This window comes from Fundulus heteroclitus, chromosome 20, assembly GCF_011125445.2.
Source record: "Fundulus heteroclitus isolate FHET01 chromosome 20, MU-UCD_Fhet_4.1, whole genome shotgun sequence".
Taxonomy (NCBI): domain Eukaryota; kingdom Metazoa; phylum Chordata; class Actinopteri; order Cyprinodontiformes; family Fundulidae; genus Fundulus; species Fundulus heteroclitus.
In genome coordinates, this window is record NC_046380.1 from 28,155,191 (window position 1) to 28,180,846 (window position 25,656).

Genomic DNA, 25,656 nt, shown 5'->3' on the forward strand with positions numbered 1-25,656 from the left:
CCTCCATCGGCAGACCATTTTGAGCTCCTCCATTCTCAGTTTGTCTCTCCATTCATCCTGATTTGCCGTGTTTTCTTGATTCCTGGGTTTCCACTCCCTTCCCCTTTGTTTTTACAGAACTATCACATGGGAGGCAGGAGGGATCCTGTCTCCCATCGGAGGCTGAGTCTGTAGGAAGCTGAGTAGCAGGGGTATCATCCTAGTGAAGGGCAGCGCAATTCTGGGCCAGGATTTTTCCTCCGTCCATCGTCCCTGCAACTCCTCTTTCAATCCATGCGTCGCCCTCTCTTCACGGAGTTTGCATTTCAGCAATCTGATATGTGTAGCTCCCACCATGAACCGGACAGTGAGGAACTACCTTCAGAACTGGACTAACTTTAACGCGTACATGTACCAGGTAGGGACGCGGCTCTCAGCGAGCATCCCGGACATTACCGGTGAAGGATCGTCTCCGTGCGACTCTCTGCGTGTCCTTGGCTGAGTATTGATTTCAGCGCCGATGACTCTTTTCTAGGACTGACATATGGCCTTCTCTGCACCTCTTCCTCCTGCCTTCTCCTCTTTCCTTTTGCCCACTTTGCCTCAGTCAAGCCGGAACGCATGATTGTTACTTTTCAGTGAGGGAATGTGCATGGGTTTAAAATGAGGCTGTTTGATGCGGTTAGTTGCATGTTTTCATCTCTCATTGTTTCAGAAAATAAGAGAGATAACTATCTGTCATGCATTGATGAGAACGCTCGTTCTCTTTCTTCGACTGCTTCGCATGCCTGACTAAACATATCTTTTATTACTCCACATGTGAGAAACAGACTCCACTGATGCACAGAAGCTCCTTTGTGCTTTTCCTTTTATCCAAAATTTCCCATCTCATCCCTCCGTCTCTTTCTTCGATCAAGTTTCTGGTTTTGTTCTGCTTTGATGAAGAATGTTAAAATACATAAATGGGAGCTGCTTTGCCTCAGGCCTGCAACGGAAGAGGGGGTTTTAGAAAAATTGGGAAACTATAGCAAGGGTTTGATACTTGACAAACTATAGAAAAGTGACATAGATGGAAGTGGGAGATGCGCGCTCTTATATTGCTGCAAAATAATCAATAAGGCGGTTATCAGATGACTTTTTGTGTGCATGATTGGCCAGACGTGGATACCGAGACGTTGCTTTTGTTTTAACTCTTTCAGATTCACGCTGGCTTTTAAATGCAAGACAGAAATCTGTTTTTCTGTTTTATGATGTATTTAAACTGAGCGTACTGAGTACACGGATTTCTCATCAGTTCTAGAGATGAGACCTAAAAAAGGCCAAAACCTTTTATATGAAAATGTACCAGTCAAACGTTTGTAGAGTCATTTCATTTTGATAAGCGATATACGTAATTCTGGTTTCAGATGACTCAGATTTCTCTTTGAGAACTATACTTAAAGCTGTTTAAAATGTACACTTTTAGAACAAATATAATGCAGCAACATTTGGTTTGCAACATAGCTTTATTATTCTTCAAAATAGCACCTGGTTGCTGTGTTTAAGCTCTCTTTTTCACAGTAAATATGCAAACAGCATCCCCACAGAAATTTCACTGAAATTGTGCAAGTGAATGTGTGCATATACAGCGTCCTCCGTACTTATAGCCACACTGGTGAAGACGCTTGGAAGAACTCCAAATAAGTTTATCTTTAACTGCAGACGCATGATTTCTTGCAGGAAGTCCAGCATTGAGCAAAAATAGGTTTTAATGTTTTAAAATTCTTGATATAATGACTTGAACTAGCGCATTTTTTGATGGATTTATTTACTTTTTTTGTTTATCTGAGTGTCTGAACATAGTTAAGTATATTGGAAGATTTGTCATGCTGTGGGCTGATTTCTGCAAAGGCCCTGGGAATCTTGTTAGAGTTCAAGGGCATTTAATTTTTTTTTTTAAACAAACAAAAAAAAAAAAAAAAACTAAAATATCCAAAACTTAAGACTCAACAGTAATTAATGGTCAAAATTGATCTCCCTGATTGTCCAACACAGTTAATTATTATAGGAGTAGCCAATAAGTCCCTTTTTTTGTGGAGTTGAATGGGGGATTTTGTGACTTTCTTTCAAAACGTTCCTGCAAAATCATCAAAGGGACAAAAAATGCCAGCTCTCTCATGTTGACATTTCATGTCTGGAGGGTCTTTGCTTTTTAGCCATTCTCCTAGCATTTCTTTGTGGTTGAAAAGGCATTTTTCAAGCATCGGTTTTCGTCTATGTTCCAACACCATGTTGCATAGCAGATGAGATTTCTGCCACTGCTGTATGGGAATGTGGGAAAGTGACCTGCACATATTTTAGCCACGATGGTTGGCAAATGGGACATTTAGCATTGCACAGATTTTGATCTTGCAGGTTTAAATTAAGTTAATAAAGGGGGGTGGGGGGCGGGCTAAGGGAGGTGGTAAAAGCTGATCCAAGAGGTAGTGTTTGGCCAGAGAAGAAGCAAAATAAGCCTGAGGTGATTTGGTCAGGTTTGTGGAATTTTCCATGGACTTTTCCAAGTCCATGAAAAATTGGCAAATGCAGATTAAAATTTGCATTAATAGTCACGATCTTGAAATCTTCTTGGACGGACTATTAAGTGCTGTACTACTGGCAACATGGAGAAGCACTAATCTCTGAAAGCAGGGGTGCCAACAAGTATGGCACTAGGGATGTAGTGAAAAAAAATCATATTATTCTAAATAATTAAAGCTTTCTTGGAGATTTACAACATAACAGTGCACCACATTACAGAAAATACATTTTAATACAGAAGACTTAATTTTAAATAAATTCCACCAGTGTTAAACTGTGTTTAATGGTTTATTAATTTTATTGTTAGTCAGTGTACTCTAATGAGACATCCTGCCGTGAAAGTTCATTATTGAGACTCATATTCAAACATGTTAATGAAAAATCACTCTGATGCGTGCCGCGCTACAGTAGCAGAGGATTTTACCAAAACATTAAAATGAGCATGACAAATGCAGACCTGTTTATTAGCTGTATTTATTTTTTGTGCCTCATAGGGATAGTTCTGATTTTTTTAATTAAGTTTTTGTTTGTAGTTGTTAGTAAATGTTCCCTTACATGTATGAAAAATTTTATATCACAGTGAGTTTGTAAAAAAGTGAAGAAATCTTCTTTGCGGTGGAAGGCTGACAACTACTTAGGCAGAGGCACCACTTTAGCTGGTTTTAACAATTTTTTTCTATCTCCAGTGTTTATACTTGTCAATTTTTAGACCCCTTTAGTGACTCTTTTACAAATAGATGAATAGTTACAAATACACTGATTTTTGTTGATATTGTCCAACTCTGATGTGAAACCACATGTCATTCTTACTCTTCTAAATGAGCGGGGCTTGCTGTCATTGTCCCAAAGCCCTCACAGGTGGCCCAGTTTGAGCCACCGCATTGGTGTCTGGACTGCTCAGGAATCGCACGTGATATATTTAGCCTTCTTGTTGCCTTTTTGTCTTTGGCTAAAATCTACTGGAACACTATTTAAGCGTAAACTATTTAATATTTACATAAATTCTATTAATTCTGCAGGGATGATTGTGAGTCAGTATATTGTGCAACTTGAGTTCCCCCAGCTTCGTTACATCTCTTCCATACATCAGTTCATACAGAAACTGAAATTGTTGCTTTTTAAAGGGCCTAGATAATGCAAAATCTACTTTTTTTAGCTTTTGACTTCATTATAACGCTATTCCTTCATCAAAATCATGACCAAAGGGGTATTTTTGCTTGATTCATGCATGTCTGGGCCGCCCCCGCCCAGGAGCGATGATGTGAGGCAGAGGGCGGTCATTTCTGCTCAAAGTTGTGACGAAGTGGCTCTTTTAGCACCTAATCTGCATGATAGCAATTGTTCTTTTTTGATACCATGCTGCAGCGGCTCTTGGGCGACCCTACACGAGCGTAAGCAGTGTCACAGTGAAGTCAAGCGTCTTTCTTCCGATTTGGAAAAATAGCACCAGAATACAACTAATATTTCATAACAAATGAGTACTGCGTAGTGCCAAAGGCAATATTTCATCATATATTCATTAATTTGTTCATTCCTTCATTTTATTTGTTCTTTTCATGGTAATGCATTTAAATTATTATTACACAAAACAAGGTCTCAGTCGTATGCAAAAACATGACATAGCATGTAAGAACAGGAGCGGGTTGAAGAACACGTCTTATGAACCCTACTCCCTTCTCAGTTCATAATAAACAAAAAATGGCACATAATGCCCTGAGCAATGGGTTTGACAAATATAATTATACATTCTAGATACGTTTACATTCCATTTCATACATTTTCCTAACTTTTTTTTTCTTAAACTTAAATTTAAATAGTGAAATGCTTGAACAGTCTTTAAGGTCATGTTCCTGTAAGTTCCACTGTTTTACACCATCAGCAGAAATAATCATTTGTTTAAGTGTGGTTCTGGCAGATGGATGTTTAAAATCCAATCGTCTTCTGCTACTATCTTTATTCAGCATAAACAGACCTTGGATGGCAGGAGGTAACTGATAAAGTTTTGCCTTGTGCATAAATAAAAGTGTTTGGAATTTAACTAAATCTTTGATTTTTAAAAGTCTAGACTTGAACAGCAGTTCAGTGGTGTGGTCTCTTGGGGAAGCTCTATTTATAATCCTTATAGATCCTTTTTTGTAATACAATCAGTGGCATTACGTTGTTGGTATATATATATATATTGCCCAATACTTCTAAACAATAAAGAAAATATGGCACAATCAGAGAACAATACAAAATTCTTATTGACTTGTAATTCAACACATACTTAGCTTTATTTAAAACTAAAATATTTTTTAAAAGTTTCTTTTTAATATATGCAATATTTCCATCTTATTGTCTCTTCTATTATTATTATTATTATTATTATTATTATTATTATTATTATTATTATTAATATTATTAATATAATTAATTAGCTCTTTTTATATCAATTCCATTGGGAAATTATAAAAAATGTCCATATATTGTTTATTCATAAATAGCAAAAAAGTTGTTTTACTTAAATTCAGTGTCAGTTAAACAAATTTTGGTTTAAGGATAATAATATATGCCGATAGTTGACTTTGGAAGGCTGAGAAAGCACTGTATAGAACCTTTAAGTAAATAAATAAAAAAAAAAACGGATTGCATTTTGTGTTTAAAGTTTTAGAAAGAATCCTTTTTTTGCCTTCTGACTTCCTCCGACGCTTCATATCGTGCTTAGATTTGTCAGTAAGGTGCCGCTGTCACCCAAAAAACAGAAAAGACCTCTTAGCAGGCTCGTACGTGCGTTAGTGCGCTCTCCCACACGGATGTACGACGGAGCACATCCCTTCGCTGAAACGTTCATGCAAAGTTTGTCGGGCTCTCCAACACTTCCTAATGAGCCGTTGCCATGGCATCCACAGCAGTGTGAGGCTGTGGCGTCATGGCAACAGATTACTCACTGCCTACTTTAGGGGCCATCGCCCAGGCGAAAAGCGCCGTGGCGGTGTGTGTCACAGTTCTTGCGTGCGTTGATTAAGGTTCGTCAGAGCAAGGTCGAGTCCACCTCCCTGCTGTTCGCCACGTCAGGCGCTCTCTGCAGTGGTGAGGAGTTACAGAGATGTGATATATGAAGCCCCACAGGGAGGCACTCAGTGTCTCTGACCCTGCGTTCATCTTTGCCACTCTTTGCTGAACTGAGTTAAAGCACGTCGGATGTTATGAGGAACATTGTGTTGTGTTGTATTAATCTTTAGAAAAGCAAATGTCTCCGTGTCTTGAGGGGGCAGCCACATCTATAAACTGAATTATTTTTTAGTTATTTTTGTTTTGTTTTTTTTGGTTCAAGAGAATATTTAAAATTTGCAGTGATCCTAAACTGAATTCAGACTAGTTTCTGCATTATTATGGTTGGAGAAAAAGAAAAAAGAAAAAGCAGATTTTGGTGGGAGCAATCATTTTATGTCAATGAACTTTGAAAAAAATCAAGAACTTGTGGAACGTCACTTCAAGGGTACCCAGTCGAACAGGTCTGAGAGAAAAAAGAAAGAAAACTATCCCAAATGTCATGTAGAGTTTGCTGAGCGCTGCCTTTATATTGTCATGTTAGTTGTGAGTGTGGCGCATCTCCAGTTCCCTTTTCACCGTAGAACAACAAACTTCAGTGTATTTTATTTGGATTTCATGGGACAGACCAAAACACAGCACATCGCTTTGAGCTGGAAAGAAGAAGTTACAAGGTGTTAAACTATTTTAGCGCATAAAAAAAGTGTTACTAATTCAGGTTTGTGTCCATCCACTTAAGTTAATCATTTGGAGAGTTACCTTTATCTGCAGTTGTGGCTGTGAGAGAAATCTTTGCACATCCTTTGCAAAATAGGTCAAGCTCTAACAGGTTGGATGGGGAGTGTCTGTAAACACTCAATTTTCCAAGTCTTTGCTCCAATTCTCAGTTGAATTTACGTCTGGGCTTTGACTGAGCCATCGTAACACAATATGATTTAATCTAAATCATTCCATCGTAGTATGTTGTATGTTCAGTGTTAGTGTCCAGCTTGAAGGCGAGGCAAGGCAAATGTCTTCGTATTGCACCATTTATGCACAGGAAAGGGCTTTACAAAAGAAAATACAACGTAAAACACCAAATACACCAGAAACATGAGACATGCATTAAGAACATGACACATCGCATCAAAAAGAAATGTAATTTTTTTTTTAAGTCAAAAACAAGTTAAGACAAGATAGAAACAGAATGATAAATCTCTGGCTATAATGGGTAAGCTGCAGTAACAACAATAGTAATGTATTTTAGCCCTGATGTAAAGGAACCAACTGTTTCTGCGCGTCTCAGGTTTTCCGGGAGTTTGTTCCAGAGCTCAGCGGCATAAAAAACTAAATATTGCAGTTAAGCCTTTCCTCGAGTCTCACTTCTTTTGCAGGCTCTATCAGGGTTTTCTTCCAGAATGGCTTTATATTTAGCTCAATCCCATCAGCTCCCACTAGCGCCCCTTTTCTCTGTGCTACAAAAGCCTCCCCACAGAATGATGCCGCCATGTTTCAGGGGATAATGTTTTCAGGATGCTCTGCCATATTCCTTTTCCACCACGCATACTGTTAGCGTGAAGAGCAAACGGTTGGATTTTTGTCTCATGTGAGCAGAGCACCTTCGTCCACACGGTGGCTGTGTCTCCTACATTGCTTGTGACATCCTGCTAAAAGGACATCTCTGAGCTTTCCATCAACAAGTAACCTTCCCTGGTTCTGAGGCCTTCAAAGAACAGTTGGATTTACACAGACATTAATTTACACACAATTTAGGTCCATTTACTAATTAGATGACTTAAACCTGGATTTTGTGTTTGGAGCATCATACTAAAGGGGCCTGAATGCAAATGCACACCACAGACTTCAGATTTTAACTTTTGTTTCTTGTAAATCATCTTTTCCTTCCTTCCACTGTATAATTTTATGCTTCTGCAAATACATTTCATACAGGTTGGTTGTCATTTAGGGACAAAATGAGAAGGGGTGTCCCCGGGGGGTGAATGCTTTTGCAAGGCACTATGTACACGAGCAGTAGGCATCCTCCGATAAGCATACATAAGCATGCTGTGGAAACCATATGATGTGTGAACGAACTGCTGTGTTTACACTTTTGGTCTCCTTTTCTTCTAACTTAGTCACATATTTTCTTCTTTTCCCCATTGCTCCCGTCTGCACTGACGCTGATCGAGCCGCCATCCCATTAGCTTTTCTCACAAATACCACACAAACGCAAATTCTCCATCCCCGCTTCCCTCGTGTTGCTTTGGCGATACCTACTTGAGTTAATGAATCCAACGAGCGGGAGGGAAGAGCCGCACATGCATGCTGAGGCTTATACTGTTCCTGTTAGAAAGGAGAGCAGTTGTCAAAGTAACAGAGGGGGTCGGAGGGAGATTGCACAGAAGAAGAAGAAAACATATTGTGTTCAAAAGGCAGCACAAATGTGAAAAATAGGAAAGACGTTGTGCAAAGCAAGTAAAGAGCTTAGATTATTCACTATTGTTAGAATATTGAGTGTTTTGGTAAAAAGATGCCTATCTCCAGTGGTCATTGGTCAAGGGGCAGGGTACACATGTATTTTCTTATTCTATTCATTTTGAATACTATTTGTTGCACCAGTGTTATCTTATATGTAGCTTTTATCTGTACAGCACTTCGGTTTGTTTTAAGAGCTTTATAAGTAAAGTTTGGTTGGAAGTTGGTTGGATTGGTAAAATGCCTGAGTAACATTTGTTGTTAATTGGTACTGCATGTATAAATTGGAATAAACTGAATATTAAAGTGCTTTTTTTTGGCAGCAGTGGGATAAGATGTGACACAATCTGTGAGACGTAGTCCTCAGAACTCGGTTTTCTCAGCTACGGCAGCTTAAAAGAAACGGGCCGTTGCTCTTAAATGGAAAAAAGATCAGACCTGATGAATGCTGTGGCCCTCATAGCTCATATTTTTAGCTAAATAAAATGTACTTAGATTGAATTAGACAAGTAATTATATCTAAATACAAATTACAAGTACATATTTATTTTTTCTTGAAAATAAAATGGAATCATCAAACCATTTAGACTGCCACTTTTTAATGCCTGAATGTGTTTTGTCATTCAGAGAATGAGCAAAATGAGAGGCGACCTGAGACGCAGCCTGCACCAGTACAGATGGATGACCTTATTTAAATGTTGTTTTTTATATATTTTTGGGATTGTCTGTATAGTATGCATGCAGACTTGACAATGAATTTAAATATTTACAGCCCTTTTTAATGTGATTGCTCCAATCTCCTTCCCTCTTTGCTCACGCTCAGTTACTCACAGACACAGCATTTTATTTCCATCCGTTAATCCCCACCTGCTTAAGGAAGAGAAAAGAGAGAAATCCCTTTACAATGTCTGGGCTCAGCAATGTTTGCTATCTAGAACTGGAGGTAGCGGCGTTCCTTCCAGACAGCACAGACACCCTTCTTCCGCGCTCTGTACGGTTTTTACTCCCTGACAGATGTCGAGGTTGTTGTCAGCGAGCCCCGTCAGTGTCTGACTTCTGAAAAGCGCCCGGGGATTTTTGTTTGGTTTGGGCTGCTCGGCATGTCAAAGGAGGGAAAAACACAAAGGCTGTAGATGCTGTCAGATGAAAGGTGTTGGACAGGCCCTCAAGAGGACTTAAACCAATTTTTGGATTCTTTTTCTTTCTTTGTTTTTTTTTTTTAAGGCAATGTGTTATATTTGCTTATAAAACAAGTCTTCTCAGATTCAGAAAAGTCCAGCTTTCTTATTCATGCCCTTTTCTATTTTTACTGTGTATTTCTTTCTCTTTCTGTATTTACCGCTTTTTTTAAGTAGAGATAGAGAGGGCTTACTAAAAGCAAAAGGAACAGAGGGATAAAGAAATGAGGTAAAGGACCATTTTTTGCCATCATTGAAAGAGACAGTGAGATGTAACATCTGTTGGTGGATTTGGTCTGAGCTCCTGTGTATTGGTCCACCTCTATGGAATAAAGGGAAGCTAAATGGGCATGCTGACCCATTTTCCCCTTTCTAATAGTCACTCCTTTCTTAGCTCTTTCCGTATCCGCACCCCATTTTTGCTTTTGATCGGAGTGTAACAAAAAGGTTCAGTAACTATGCAGGGAAGATGACTTTATGTATGCTTTGTGCCTGTTTGGGTGCATTTTATTTTTATCTAATCCAAATTATGCTCTTTGGATTATTATTCCAAAAACTCAGTTTAGTTAGTGTGCATCAGTGTATCCCCCTGTTCGCTTTGATGTTTTAGTTTTTTTTTCTTGCATGTGTGGTTCAGCATATAAACAGCCCAGACCAGACAACGTGGCTACTTCAAAGGCACCACCAAGTAAATTAGGGCACATATATTATCCTTATTCAGATTACATTCATAATTGCCTGTGTTTTTTTTTTCCTCTCTGTGTTATAAAACTGTAACTAAAAGCCTGTGAGTCTTTTTAGCACCAAAAACTTATGAAACCCACAAAGTCTGGAATTTGATTTAAATATTTTCATGATTCGCAAAAATAACATAGAGGGATAAAAAGTGTGATTTACTATCCCACTTTGGCAAGGTAAATCCATTTGTCTGTCTGTCCATTCATTTGTGCCAGTAGTCACAGATAAAGAAGATGATATTTTTTATTCCCATTTTTACATTATTTGTATGATTAAATGTATATTCCACTTTGTTGTCTCACTTTATCTGACTTTTTTTTGTATGAATTTAATTGCTGGTAAAGATGTATACTTTAGTTGATCACCTTTAGTCCCCATGTAAAGGAAACAGCAACATCCCCTGACTGATGATGGCGGATTATTGCTGTATTATCTCTTCCTTCCTTCATTTCATGGCAGTGGAGCCAAAATGTAAATTGTATGATCTTTCAGCAACTTTACCATCATGTTTGCCTTAAGACATGGCGGACTATTATGATGATGATTAGCAAAATTTCCTCTGGATATTTTAACTCCACTTTTCATTCATGGCAGTGCTTCCAGCAGATGTGAGCTTCAGAAATGGCAAAGAAGGAATTTTGTCATTGGAAATGGGTAGCAATTCTGTTTTCTGCAAACTGAATTGTTTTGTTGAATCAATTAGGGTTGTTGTTTTTTTTGTCTGAAGAATGCCAGAGGATCTGAGGAGATACTGAGGCACTGAAGTCTTTTGAAGGATGTTATTTCGGCATTTCTTACTAAAAGTCTCACACCATTTGTTTTCACTGAAGGCCAATAATATGTTGTGTTCCAGCTTCATAAATAGTAATACTGGTATGGCTATTATGTTCTGTGGGAAGCATTTCAGGAGCTTTGTGCATTATACCATAGAGGCTGCAGGCAGATTGAAAAATATTTCAGGCATGACATTTTCCCCGCTAATGTTAGATCTAGTTTTACTATATATTTAATGTCATCCTATCCAAGACGGTGGTCGGGATTTCCACATAAAATATCTTTGACCAATCTGAAGGATATTTTATTTTTAAGATGTTTCACCTTTGTTTGTTTGGGCAGGACCTCAGCCACACTCCAGTTTCTTTGACGCAGTTTCAGCAAGAGACTAAATGGTCACAGAGCCAACTTAATTTCAGTTTGAGTCATTGTGTTTAGATTTATCACGAGAATGTGAAAAGCAGAGCCCGGTGTCACATGGGAGTGCGTGTGGCAGTTGGTATGTGTGATTGTGAGTAATTTTGAGTAAAACAAACAGAGAGACTATGGATCTCTGGGTACCAGGTTGGACTGAACAGAAGCCAAGAGACAAACGTCGTTGGTGGAAAATAAGACTAGCACGCCAAGATGCACCTGAAACTAATAGCCACCCAGGTACTGGGCCAGTGCACCCAGACCAAAAACATATTACTAAATGACATTGAATGACATGAAACTTCTCTGCTTTTTGACATCCGGTCAATATGCATAGAATTAACAGAGATTTGTATTTTTTTAAAGCATCTTTGACTTGGCTATCAACTGCTTAGAAAACATCCCTTGGATTGACGGTTTAATACGGTTTGTACACGTGCAAAAATACATTATGTGCAGATAAACCTACATGCATAAATTCCCTGCAAAGGACCTTCAGATTGCTGCTGTTTAGAGGTCCCATATAAAATAAGAGAAGAAAGAAAAAAAACCTCCCCAGTCACGCACCATTAAAGCTTATAAACTGTGAGAAGCCAACAGCAGACATGCTCAGCCAATACAGGCCCATCTCAAACAATGAAAGGTAATGGAGCAATCTATTAACAACTGCACAGGAATATTAAATGTCCATCAGAGTCAGAGATATGTGGCTGTTTATCGATGTTTGGAGGGAGATGGTACTATCTCAAATGATGTGAGTGGTGGGAATGATGAAGCTAAGGCACCCAGGCAGTGAGTTATAGAATAAATATTTTTACACCAAGAAAACATAAATCTGCAACTAGACACTTCATTTTACGTAAAGCTTGGGGCTGAGATTTTTTCCCAAAGTTTCCCCAATCCCTTTTTGAATAACTGCGCATGCGCAACAATGTCTTACATTGCTCCTACGCTCTTCAGGGGGAAAGACAGGTGAAAAACATCTTCCAAATCCACTCAGGTCTTATTACTTTCTACTGAGGCTATCCTCTTCTTCTCATAAACATGAACGCGGTTCGCTTCAAGCGACTCTCAGCCATGTTCAAAGTCTACGGTGAGAGCAGCGAAGCTACATTGAACAGCTAACCACTAAGCTAGTCGCTAAGCTAACTGGTTAAATAAACACTAGAAGTGTGTATGCGCAGCCAGCAAGCAGAAACTAACAAAGAATGTGGACACACACTGGCGTTACATGAACGCGTCAGAATGACTGACGTGTGGGACAAACCAACAGATAAGACGATTCCCCCAGAACTTGAGGGACAGAGGGGAATGAAAGCAGGAACAAAACTCTTACAAATCCATGCCCTTCAGACCCAACGGCAGTGATTGGTTAGAGTTTTTACAGGCCTGCAGCTCCCACAGAGAATTTTTTTTTAACCTCCTTTTTCTGAATACATAATATATTAATTAACTATAGCTTTAAAGACATAATCTTTGAAAAATAAAAAAATATCTTATCATTAGTGTATCACCATTGTCCAATTATAGTGTTAATATATGCTTCACTGATTGTTAACCTCAAAAGGTTAACAAAGTGGCATCACATCTGGCTTGTAGTAAAAGTCTAATACGTACAGACTGAAAAGGAATGGTACAGTCCCCTGTGGTGTTCTTCTGCTGATGACTACCTGGTTAGACACACGACTCTTCACTCTCACAAACTGTGGTCTGTTTCTCAGGTAGTCTCTGATCCAGGTGATTGTTGTCCACCTGACTGTTCTGGAGTTTCTGACAAAGCAAATCAGGCTGAATTGGGTTAAATGCACTGGAGACATCATGATTCTCACAGTGCTGTCTGCTTTGTCTAAGTGACATTGGGTTTGTCGAAGTTTGGTTACTCAGCCTCTCTTGGATCTTCATGATGTGGGATGTCAGGGCAACAGCTCTATAGTCATTAATGACTGATGGGTGAGTTTTCTTTGGTACAGGAACAAGGCAGGAGGCCTTGTGGCTTGATGGGTTGAGTAGTCATCTGGTAATCAGAAGGTTGTGGGTTTGATTCCAGCTTCCCCTTGCCACATGTCAATGGGCCCGTGGGCAAGGCACTTAACCCCAAATTGCCTACTGAGCTGCATCTCAGTGTATGGGGAGTGTTGGCCTAGTGGTTAGAGCAGCCCACTGCTCCCCAAGGGTGATGGGTTAAAACCATCTCCTGGATCAGGCTAAGGTTGAAGAGGTGCTGCAGAAACCCACAAATCTGCTCTGCACAGGCCTTTAAGACTCTGGTGCTGCAAAAGACTCTGATGCTGCAAAATCTGCACTTGCAGCCTTATTCCAGTTCTGTCTCTCCAGCAGCCTCTTCACATTTATTCTACAGACATAAAGGTAGAAAGTGGAGGCAAAGGGATCAACTTCGGATTTGTTTCGCCTTCTTGGAAAATAAAACATTTGAGGTGTGACTCGAAAGCTTTGGGTCAGAGGAGGGTGTTATGTCTGTTTGATTGTGGCCAGGAGAGAAGGGGGCATAGCTTGTTCCTGAACTGAATCTGTTGAAGAATGTGTTCAGCTCGTTGGCTCTGTCCAGACCGATTCACAAGGGTCACTAACCTCAGCATGCCAAACGCTTGGAGTAACCTCTGCTGACAGCAGCGCAACCTACTGCTTGCAGATGATGATTTTTTTTTTTTATGTATTGGGGCACTCAGATTATGCTTTGATCATTGAACTTTTGTCTCCAAATTGTCATGGGTTCTGTAAATACGGAGAGAGAAAAATAAACAACAAGAATGGAAACACAAAAGTACACAATTTTACATTTATCACCTCGTATTGTCATGGTCTCAAATCTTTTTGACCCACATTACAAGAATCAGTTAGGACACAGAGTGATTAAGTATTTAAAACACAGGTTGGGGTAAATTGCTCCGGGTGTGCTTGCTTCCAGGAGATACGACTGGTGAGCACTGACAACGAGAGCTTTGAACTGAGGCAGACACCGTTGGAGAGCAGACAACAACACAAATAAAAAAAAAACACTAGAGAGAAAGGAGCTGCAGAAACTGACCGTGGGGTGTTTTCCAGGGGTTATTGTCACAGGGAATCTTGAGCTTTACTTGAGGAAGACAAGGAGTACTTTAAGGTACTGTTACCTGGGAGGCAAAGAGCTCAGAGGCAACTCAAAGAAGCGCTAGTTAGATTTCTATGACGAGAACTGAAATGTAGTCAGGGCGTGACTCAAACAAGGTTGGTTGATCATCGGGCAAAGAAGAGCCGGCTCTCAGCTCCTTATAACCCCAGCAGGTTGGGGAGAAGATCTCATCAGGTGTGAAGTCTGCTGCTTGATACTATACCCTCGTCTCCAGAGAGATCTCACACTTGTACACACACACACACACACACACACACACACACACACACACACACACACCGGGATCTTGACACATAACACACACACAGAGCATACAAATCACACAGACTGCACATCAAAACTGAAACTCATACTTCAGAGATGTGACAGGACTTAATGTTCCACAAAAATTCTCCTCATTTCCTCACGTTTAGACCCACGTAACACATGGCTTTTTAATACGCCCACAAATGTGACTGAAGCGTAAAAGCATATTCCTAGGACTTAAAGTGCTTCAAATCTTCTTGGAAGTAAAAAAAAAAAAAAAAAAAGTTAACGTGAAAGAAAAACAATCAATAAGCCAAAGACTTTTCCAGCCCAGACGAGATTTAATCTTTGCTCATTTGTTTCTTATTCAGCAATAATAATAATAAAAAATTGTTTCTTTAGATAACTGCTATGTTGAGGTTGTCAGATTAATAATTTGCCTGTTGATGGTTAGGTTTATGGTTAGGTGGTCTTTCATATTAGCTCTAATTAAAGAGGCTGGAGCTGATAGTTGTTTCCTAGATTGATGGATTAATGCATATATTAATTAATTAGATGTTATAGGAGATAAAACACTGCAGTTCCAGGTTTTTAAATGTCCTCCATGTTAACTGGGTTGTCTTTTATTGGCATGAGCTAGGAGAACATTTACAAGATCAGGAGCACTGCAGAAGGAACAGCCTGGAGTGTCCCAAAATTGATATCCACCCAAATGTCAGCTGTTCATAAAGTATGCCTCACGCAGATAGTAAACTACTACTCCTGGACCACTTTTCCACACGTGACTCATTTGGACTAAAGCAGCGCCCACTTTGTTCATCAGGGAGACGGCATTAACCTCAGTGTGGGTGTTCTGTCTGTTTGCCGCGTAGGAGTTTGCCACTCTGACGAAGGAGCTGAACATATGCCGGGAGCAGCTGCTGGAAAAAGAAGAGGAAATATCTGAGCTGAAAGCTGAAAGGAACAACACCAGGGTACGTGTGCCGCTGTCCGCGAGCAAACGTGTGGGCAAAAGTGTGCGGCCGTCGGAAAGAAGACGTCCAAGTCTGAAGTGAATGTTTCTGTGTTTGTGTGCGGTGCCGTAGCTGCTGCTGGAGCACCTGGAGTGCCTGGTGTCCCGTCATGAACGCAGCCTTAGGATGACAGTGGTGAAGAGACAGGCACCGCCGCCATCTGGAGTCTCCAGTGAGGTGGAGGTCCTGAAGGCTCTGAAGTCGCTGTTTGAACACCACAAGGCCCTGGATGAAAAGGTGGGGCCCCCCTTTGACTTTGATCAGTTTGTGCACGCACGCTACATGCCTAATTAAACCGTTTCATTGCTCGGCGTGGATGACGTGTTATGATGTCGTGTTTCTTCTCAGACAGAACAGCTCTCCCCATTCAACTGCTTAATTCAGAATCTATTGGTTTTCTGGCACATTTCTTCCAGCTGTTATTTTGTGAATGAACCTCATTACTCCCTCGCTGTCACAGTAAAAGCTAGCCATGTAAATAAGAAAACTGAGGCTGCAAAGACTTTTTAACGCGAAAAGGGAGTGGGCCACGAGATTGCATCAACACCAGTGGTAGCATATTTACAGTGTCTTGCAAAAATTGATGCCCCTTGAACTTTTTCACTGTTTGACCGAGATTCTAAACTGGATGTAGGCCTGGACTTTGACTAGGCCATTCTAAAACATTAATATGCTTTAGTATAACTGCTCCATTGTAGGCTGTATGTTTAGGCTCGTTGATGAACTAGGGCTGGACGATATAGAAAAAAAAGCACATCGATAAAATAGAAATCATATGGATCGACATCGATAATTATCAACAAGTTCAAAATATATATTTTAAGTACAGCCCTGGCCATTTTAGGCTGATAGCAACCTATTTTAGATACAGAACACACAAACACTAAATTCAAACTCAACCCTTAATTCAACCAACTTTTTACCAAAGCTGCAAGTGTTTTAAAAAAGAAAAAGAGCACCTGCTCTCTGAAGTCTTTGAAGGGGGCGGAGCTTGGTGACAGCGCTCCGGGGTTTGTGTTTGTGATTGGTTGGGAAGATGTATTGACATATAATATTAACCTACATGATAGTCTAGAATGCAAAAGGAAGGAAAACTGTTATTCTGTTTAACTTTTTATTGAACCTTTTTTTGTACCATCGGTATACGTCTATCGATCGATATATATTGTTATTGAATAATTGTCCAGCCCTATGATGAACCTCCACCCCAGTCTCCCACCAGGCTTCAACCAATAGATTGTGTTTTCATGATGTGCCGTTTCTCTGCCACTAAAGTTTTTCCTGCTGAAAGATTTTCATCTAATTTGTCCAAAACACCTTCTTTCCAGGTTTGCAATCGTGCAGCACTGTTTCCGTTTTCACTCGGTGGATTGAACAGTGCTCTGTGAGGTGTTCAGAACATATTATTTTGTTTTATTTCCTAACCCCCTTTAAATTTCTCCTCAAGCTTTCTCGCCGGCCTCTCTGCAGCGTTCCTTTGGTCTTCGTGATGCGGTTTGTTCACTAATGTTGCCCCACAAATATGTAAGCCATTCATTAAACGCTATGATTTATAAAGATGTTAAATTAAATACAGGTTGACTTTATTTACTATTCAAGGGATTTCTAAAGACACCAGACTGTACTAGGTTTTATTTAGGGGCATTGGAAAATAAGGGGCTGAATACAATCCATGCCCCACTTTTAGGAATTTAATTTGTAAAATATGTTGAAAACTATCGTTGATGTTTTACAGAAACTCTTTAAAGAAATTGTAGTTTGCAGTTGTCATTCAACAAAACATGGGGAACTTCAGGGAGCAGGAATAGTTTTCCACACCAGAAACACTCCAGTCAGTAGAACTGTGACCCATATTCTGTGTAATTGTGCTCTCTTTGTCAGGTACGAGAGAGGCTTCGGGTGGCTTTGGAGAGGGTGGCAACCTTGGAGGGGCAACTAGCATCTACCACCCAGGAGGTAAAACAGCTTGGAAAAAATTAAAATCCTCTGTCTGGTGTGGTAGGAAGTTCGGAATCCCAGACTCTTCAACAACAGCTAGTGATTTATGATGTCTTATGGCTCTGTTAGAAAGTATTCACATGTTGGAATCTCACTAAATGCAGATGAATTAGATGTTCATCTCAGAGCCAGTTATAGTGTTATCCCAGCAGGAAGGTAATATGAGAAATAATGTGAGAGCTTGTCAAGATGGACCGGTCAATTAGTTTTATAGAGGAACAAGTCTCCTTTTTCATGGTAAAATTCATATTTGTAGGTTTGTAAAACATGTGGATTTAATTTTATGTGCTCTGAGCCGTACTGTGTTTTGTTCCTAAATGCGGGGGAAATGAAATAAAAGTTGTGGTTTGTTATTTTTTTTCCTTGTAATCTCCTTCACAGTTGAACACGGCGAGGCAGAGGAAGGACGGTGATTCAGTGGAGCGAACGGACGGATCCAAGCCTACATGGAAGGTCTTTTGAACCAATTTCCTGCACTCTGCCGTCTCTGAGCTCAGTTTCCCAATAACATTTAACATCTAAGTTTAATCCCTCTTTTTGACTTTTATTTTTAACTGGGATGTAAGAGTAACCTTACCTTCTCATCAGATTTATTTTACTACTTTTTGTTAGATTTTTTTAATGTTTTTAGCTGATTGATTTCATCCATTATCATTCATGTATTTTTCAAAACATAATCAACTTTTATTCCTCCCCGACAGCTCTGCTTTCTGTATTTGATGTATGGTTATGACGTTTTATATGGTGTTTAAATGCACCTCGGCATGTCTAAAGGAATTATGTGTTTTTTCGGGTTCCCTTCCACCTCTGTGATACTTGTGCATGTGTGTGTTTCTGTTGGACCCACCTCATATTTATACTCGTGCATATGCAATATTTAGTAGGACATTATAGGACCGGATGTTTGCTCCTCTCTTATATAGCCACGGGACTTAATTTAGATAACCTGGGCAATGTTGACTATTGAAAGTTAGATACTGCTGCACAGCTCGCCAGGTGTGTTTTATGACACACTGTCTGTGAGCATGTTTAACTGTTGAAAGGTATTCATTAGAAAGCAAAATGAAAACATTTAAAAACAGAGATGGATCCTAGAATAGACTTGCTGCTGCCCACTGTGTCTCCTGTCAGAGAGTTACCCTGACAGTTTGGTTAATTAAGATCCTGGAAATAACATCGCTTTAATCTGCCGAGAGAGGAGGAACAACATCTAAACAACAGCATGAGAGGCCCAACCTCGCATAAGTTTTTGTTTTTTTTCTAAATGCAAATATTTTAGCACTTTTTAAAGTAGGTCGCTCCAAATCATCTCTCTGTAACTCAGCCCTGTGGTGTAATTCGTGTAGGAATGTGCGGGCCGGCGGGTTATACCTGGTAATCGCGCGTGCTCCCCTTTGCAGAGACTGCCCAACGGCTCTATAGACGCCCACGATGATGGTAGCCGGGTATCTGAGCTGCAGGAGCTGCTGGATCGGACCAATAAGGAGCTGTCTCAGAGCCGCGAGCACGCCGCCACACTTAACGGCCGCATGGGGGAGCTCGAGGCGGAGCTAGCCAACGCACGACGAGAGTTGAGCCGCAGCGAGGAGCTGTCGATCAAACAACAGAGGGAGCAGAGAGAGGTGAGGGCGAATGGCATGAGTTTTAAAATAAAGCCAGGTTTGCTTGTGGTAGCATAATCTGGAACTGAAAATTGCATAAAAATCTGAAGTATTTTTTCTACAGTCCGGAACATTAGTTTTCAACTATCTTGAGGGCTGAGAGTGAGACGGCCACTTAAGGAGCGTGATTTTGTGTGTGGTAAACCATTTTCTGTGTCGATTTGGCCACGACAGATACAGTGAAAACATGTTTTCAGTTTAGTCCACCAAATTTCTTATTTAAAATCTCCTGATATCTCAAAGGGTTCATGATGTCATGATTCAAGAAGGTAGCCAGAGCCTTTGGGGAAGGATCAGGCCCACAGCATCATAGATCCTTCACCATACTTAATGGTACCTATGAAGGGCTGTCTTTTTTCTCCACCTTACCCAAACCCACCTGGATTATTTGTCACATAAAAACTCAATCTGAGTCTCATATGACCAGTTAAAGGCTTTTATGAATCTTAAATAGAGTTGCCAACTTTTGTCAGTATTATTGTCTAAGCATGGATATGCCTAGACAAATGTATATTTGAAGTGTTGTCTGTTCTCCTTTTTTATTTGCACATAATGATGCCCCTTTTTAAAAATGTAAATATAATTATGTTCTTTCTTGTTTTCTTAAACATAAACAGGGCAAAACAGACATTAATCAACAAACATCTAAAGATGTTTTTATGTTGTTATGTATATGTTACGTATGCTAGTACTAGTAATATTCCACAATATAGCTTTTATGGGACGGTACCAGAGTTGTGCTGGTATAAAGTTCAGGAATTTAAAAGATAATAACATGATGCAGGAAAGGTAATGGACATTCATTAAAATGGTCCACACTTTCCTCGTTTTGCCACATGTAATGCAGAGTATTTCCTTTTCCACAGAAAACTGTGCCCATACATGCCTGTAATGGTCCAGCAATGTCCACTATGTTTATTTTTATAACCAGGTTATTTCATTAAGATCCAAGAGAATCTTATTTACAAGAGAGACCTGTTTTGACGTGTAAAACTATTTCAAGCAAGAAATAAATAGACAGTTTGTTCAGTTTTGTAAACTGTTGTTCTCAAGGTCTGGAGCCTTAAGAGAGCAAAGCAATAACCATCCATTAGCTGAAGTATGTGTATGTGTAAATGTGTGTTAGAGTACTAAAAGGACGACAGAACAAATTCTTTTTCAGCTACTTATATCGTGGTCTGCTGGCACCTTGGTATTCATGACATCATCTTAATTAACAGTCATTTAATATTTTAATTTAATTAAAAATCATTGGTAGAAAAAAGTAATAAAAAATTATTGAACAATAACTTAAAAAGTATTTATGTAGAAAACACATCCACCGAATCATCATTTTGGTTTTAAGTTAATATGGTAGTAAAAATGGGGAGTTTATCTCACTATTGTCTAGTAAATATGACATAAATGGTATTATCCATGTTGTATGAGTTTTCTCTGTAGGCATTTTAATTTTATTTTTTTTATTTTTTATTTTTTTTGTGCAGAGAGAGGATCTGGAGGAAAGAATCACAACCTTAGAGAAACGCTACCTGGCTGCCCAGCGAGAGACAACCCACATCCACGACCTCAATGACAAGCTGGAGAATGAACTGGCCACCAAAGATTCCCTGCACAGACAGGTGAGGTGACACCCGCGCTAACTCACTATTCACGTTTGAGGACACAAAGGTTTGCACAGTGAAGCTTTTTCATGGAGTCAGTGTGCAAAACATTCATTGTTCCATATTTCAGACACAAACCTCAGTGTACTGGAGTTTTATGCATCAACACAAAGTTGTGTTTGATCGTAAAGTTGAAAGAAAATTATACATAGTTTTCAAAGTTCGTTACAAAAATAATCTGACACCCCTGAGTAAAATCCAGCGTAACAAATTACCCTCAAACTACCATGCCACCCAGGCCAGGGATAATGTTGTGGAGTAAAGACGTGTATAGCAAGAATAGCATCTAAAACAACATTGCACCATTTAAACGAACTCTGCACATCACCGGGATTCAGCAGACACTCGTCTAAAAGCTGCAGGACATTAACTCCCATAGACACACCTGGTTTATGTGTTGGAATGGCCCAGTCAAAGTCCAAACTAACTGAGAATCTGTAGCAAGACTTGAAAAATCAATGTTCCCCAATGCTGTCCGTTCAGGCTGACTGATTCAGAGCCATCTAAAAGTGTCTTTGTAGGTGTGCAAAGAGGGTAGATATACCACAACAGACTTGCAGCTCTAATAGCAACGGTGAGGTGGTTCTGCAAAGTATTGGTGCAGGGTGGAGGTGAATGCAAACACACAAAACTTTTCATCACAATGTTTTTTTCCCCTTCCATTTCATAATTACGCACTAGTTGAAATCCCATTAAAGAGATTAAAAGTCCTAGGGGTAGAAGTAATTTCTGTAAAATCCAGTACACCATCATCATGCCTGTATAGCACAGGTTTATGGCGAGCAGAGCGCTGTAAAGGGAAACCGGCAGCGAGGCCTTCCATGTGAGCCCTTCAAGTCTTGCTACAGCGATTAAACGCCTCTTACGGTTGTATTCATGCCCCTGCTTTTTTTTTATCATTTGAATATGTTTGGGTGTGTTAGAGCGAGGAGAAGGTCCGCCAGCTGCAGGAGATGCTGGAGATGGCAGAGCAGCGCCTGGCTCAGACCATGAGGAAGGCCGAGACTCTGCCAGAGGTCGAAGCTGAACTGGCACAGAGAGTTGCGGCACTGACCAAGGTAGCACGCAAACAGATGTCAAGTTTGAACCTGAGAGGGATGAGACCGTCACTGCAAAAACAAAAAAAAACGGTCCTTTCTAAAGATGTCTGCGTTTACAGTGTATGCAAATGTCTCCCCCTGCAGGCCGAGGAGCGGCATGGCAACGTGGAGGAGCGGCTTCGACAGCTGGAGTCGCAACTGGAGGAGAAAAACCAAGAGCTTGCAAGGGTATGCGTGTCCGATTGTGTGTGCGTGTTTCAGACCTGAGTGTGTGTGTGCGTCTTTGTGCGTGCGTGCGTGCGTGCGTGTGTGCGCGTCACCCTACAGGGTCATTCTGACCCCTCATAATAATGCGTGTATGATTTGGCTGATGCTCCACGCTGGTCGGGCGCCCTGACTTTTGGCTGCGCGCTCCCTCATGCATACATATACGCACACACGCTCAAGAGGAGTTTGTCATTTTCCCAAGTGCATTGTTGCATGAATTCAGACCAAATTGTACAAATCTCTCTGCCCTCCCCCTCACTCTCCCGGCTTAAAGACCGATTGGATACTATCTTTAGACTCTGAATAATTCACTCGCAGCTAATTTCTCTCTCCCCTTCTCTCTCTCTCTCTCTCTCTGCCATCTCACGACTATATTTAGTAGAAAATGCCTCTTTCTGAACGTGCAGATACGTGTTTACGTGTCTGTGATAAATGTTCGTCTCTAATGGAATTACTGCAGAAAACATGTAAAGCGCAGTGCTTCCCCGTTTAATAGAAGCTGTTTAACCATTTTTCATCATCAAGTTAATGATGGTAATTAAATCATCTTGGCTGGCCAAGAAGACCTATATGTGGCAGCTGGTGATGCAGAGCTAAATTCAGGCTTTATCCCTTAATCCATGTAGAAAGGCTTAATTAGCCACATAAAAAACGCCCACATGGAATCTGTATCAAAGAGAGAGAGAAAAAAAAAACGTGACAAAGTTGTTGTGTTTTTTTTTTTTTTTTTTTTCCCTGGTTTCTCTCCATCTTGCTCATCAGGCACGTCAGAGGGAGAAAATGAACGAGGAGCACAACAAGCGTTTGTCCGACACCGTGGACCGCCTGCTCACTGAGTCCAACGAGAGGCTGCAGCTCCATCTGAAGGAGCGCATGGCCGCCCTGGAGGACAAGGCACGGCCTCTTCACACGTTCATCTAAGCAGAAGCATTTTTTTTTTTTTTTATTTAGCCCACGCAATAAATTAAGCCACAAAACACAGACAGGTTTATTCTAATGAATTAGAATATCATCAACAATGTACATTTATTGAGTAACCTCATTTAAAAAAAAAAATTACACTCATATTATGAGGAAAATTGTTATGAAATTCCGGATTTTCGGTTTATCATAAAATTTGAATATTAATTTCAATTCAATTTCAATTTAATTTTATTTATATAGCGCCAAATCATGAAACATGTCATCTCAAGGCACTTTACAAAGTCAAGTTCAATCATATTATACAGATTGGGTCAGATTATATAGATTGGTCAAAAATGTCCTATATAAGGGAACCAGTTGATTGCATCAAAGTCCCGACAAGCAGCATTCACTCCTGGGGAAGCGTAGAGCCACAGGAAGAGTCATCTGCATTACAAAAGTGTTATGTCTTGTCTTACGCGCTCATAATGATGAGCGGTAACTTGACAACTGTCCGCCGGACAGTCGCTAGCACGCTTCACGTGGAGGGTAAGTCACAGATGCTTGTTGCTGAAGAAGGTATGCATACATAGAGTTTGCTGTATGCAAGCATATTAATGGAAAGTTGAGGGGAAGGACGCGCAGATGTTTAGTAGGCCTACGTTTCTGTATTAACAAACATTTTTAGTCGGTTTTATACTGTACAAACATTTCTTTAGTTTTATACTGTACGCTACTTAGATTTCCTGAGCAACAGCATTTTGGCTTTTCACTGGCTGTGAGCCATAATCATCAAAGTTAACAGAAATTAACAATTGATATATGTCACTCTGAGCGTAATCAATGTATATTATACACGACTTTGAGGTTTTTAAATACTTAAAGTAAATTAATTTTTTAAAGATTATTCTAACTGATTAGGATGCGCCTGTATTCTAACCATGCTAAACGAAGATCTTTCCATCTTCCTGCCAGAACGCCCTCATTCAGGACTTGGAGAACTGCCAGAAACAGCTTGAAGAGTTTCACCACACCAGGGTCAGTAAATCGGAAATTAATCATCAATTAAACAACCGTTTCTTGTCTTACAGCTTAGATGTGCCAAACTGTGTACTTAAAAGAAGGAATACTATTCACTAAGTATAGTACTGTATCCAATAAAGCTATATGATAATAGTTATTATGTATGTTGTTAAACTGTTAAATAACGACACTCGCTTATGAACTACAGCACATCACAAAAGTGTTTATCGTTGAACGTGTTGTAATGCGGCAAAATTCACATTACAATGATAAACTTCAATATATTTTAGTACGAATATATGCGAATAACTAACTCGGTGCAGTGCAGAGCTGTGACGTGTATGGACATTTTTTTTTCTTTTTTACAAATCAAGAGGTAAAGAATTCCTGTTTAAATTTTGTCACAAGCCGTGAAGGGGAGATGTGCGTGTGGATGGAGGGGTTGTGGTCAGGCCGGAATAAAACTTTCTACCCTCAATCCAAAATGCTATCTGCGAAGAAACACGGCCTACACACGGTGGAACATGCAGTCTTAGACTTAGACTTAGACAACTTTATTTGTCATTTTGTATGCACAGAGTGCATACAGAACGAAATTTCGTTTGCATACAGCTTGAAAATTTCAGTGAATTGCAGTAGATTTCAGAATAAAGTAAATTACAGGATAAAATTACAGGATAAAGTGCAACAGTGATTTCACAGTACAGCAATTGAAACAATGCAGGACAAATGTGGTACAGCTCAGTACAACTGAGGACTGGAGTCTGAGACCACCGTTTTAGATCAAGGGATACGTGTCATAATGACCCATTCAAACTTCTGATCTTGACACAATTTAACAGACATGACAAGACAGACTGGATTTATGCAGTTTTAGATGTTTGTCTGTAAAAACATTTTGAAATTCTTGCTTCCTCTTTCTTCTACTACAGTTTTACGTGCTACCTTATTTCAGTCTCTCAAATAAAATCCTAATAAAATATTTTAATACTTGAGATTGTAACATGACAAAACGTCAAGAAGTTAAATGTGAATAGTTTTGCAAGCCATAGAAGATTGTCTTGCTCATGATCTTGACAGATGTTTTATCTTTACCTTTTGGATGCACTGTTCTGGTTCTGACTGGAGTGTTCGGCTTTTCTTACTGACTGTCGTAACAGACGGGACGCATATCTTATGGGTCTTGTGCAGTTTACACATTTTAGCTTGCAATATATTTTTTTAAGATTGTCGTGTAATTCTGGAAGAACGGCCCTTTTCCCCGCTTTAGGAACGGCTGATTGGAGAGATCGACAAGCTGAGGAACGAGATCGACCACCTGAAACGCCGCAGCGGAGCGTTTGGAGACGGAACTCATCCCCGGTACCCAACGTTCTCCCCGCGCCGGCTTCGGTTTCGGCTTCCCCTCGACGCGTTTAATCTGCGTGTCGCCTGTTTGATCTCAGGTCTCACTTGGGAAGCGCCAGCGACCTCCGCTTCTCGGTGGTGGAGGGTCAGGACGGCCACTACAGCACCACCGTGATCAGACGGGCGCAGAAGGGCCGGCTGTCAGCTCTGCGAGACGATCCCAACAAGGTGACGATTGTGT

General features: G+C 40.1%; 1 protein-coding gene across 7 annotated transcripts in view; it reads left to right on the forward strand.

Moving 5' to 3' along the window:
- The window catches only part of ppfia4 (PTPRF interacting protein alpha 4), a 101,486-nt gene that overhangs the window by 60,796 nt on the left and 15,034 nt on the right, over positions 1–25,656 (forward strand). For 4 of the 7 annotated variants that reach the window (XM_036151350.1, XM_036151351.1, XM_036151354.1 and 1 more), the window contains 11 exons: positions 15,375–15,476; positions 15,588–15,752; positions 17,397–17,471; positions 17,895–17,966; positions 18,914–19,135; positions 20,659–20,793; positions 21,759–22,103; positions 22,905–23,036; positions 24,021–24,083; positions 25,339–25,430; positions 25,514–25,643. In XM_036151350.1, coding sequence (XP_036007243.1) covers positions 15,375–15,476; positions 15,588–15,752; positions 17,397–17,471; positions 17,895–17,966; positions 18,914–19,135; positions 20,659–20,793; positions 21,759–22,103; positions 22,905–23,036; positions 24,021–24,083; positions 25,339–25,430; positions 25,514–25,643 — 1,533 coding nt within the window. The remainder of the gene's footprint in view (positions 1–15,374; positions 15,477–15,587; positions 15,753–17,396; positions 17,472–17,894; positions 17,967–18,913; positions 19,136–20,658; positions 20,794–21,758; positions 22,104–22,904; positions 23,037–24,020; positions 24,084–25,338; positions 25,431–25,513; positions 25,644–25,656) is intronic. The other 3 variants (XM_036151353.1, XM_036151356.1, XM_036151355.1) reach the window with 1 other exon arrangement.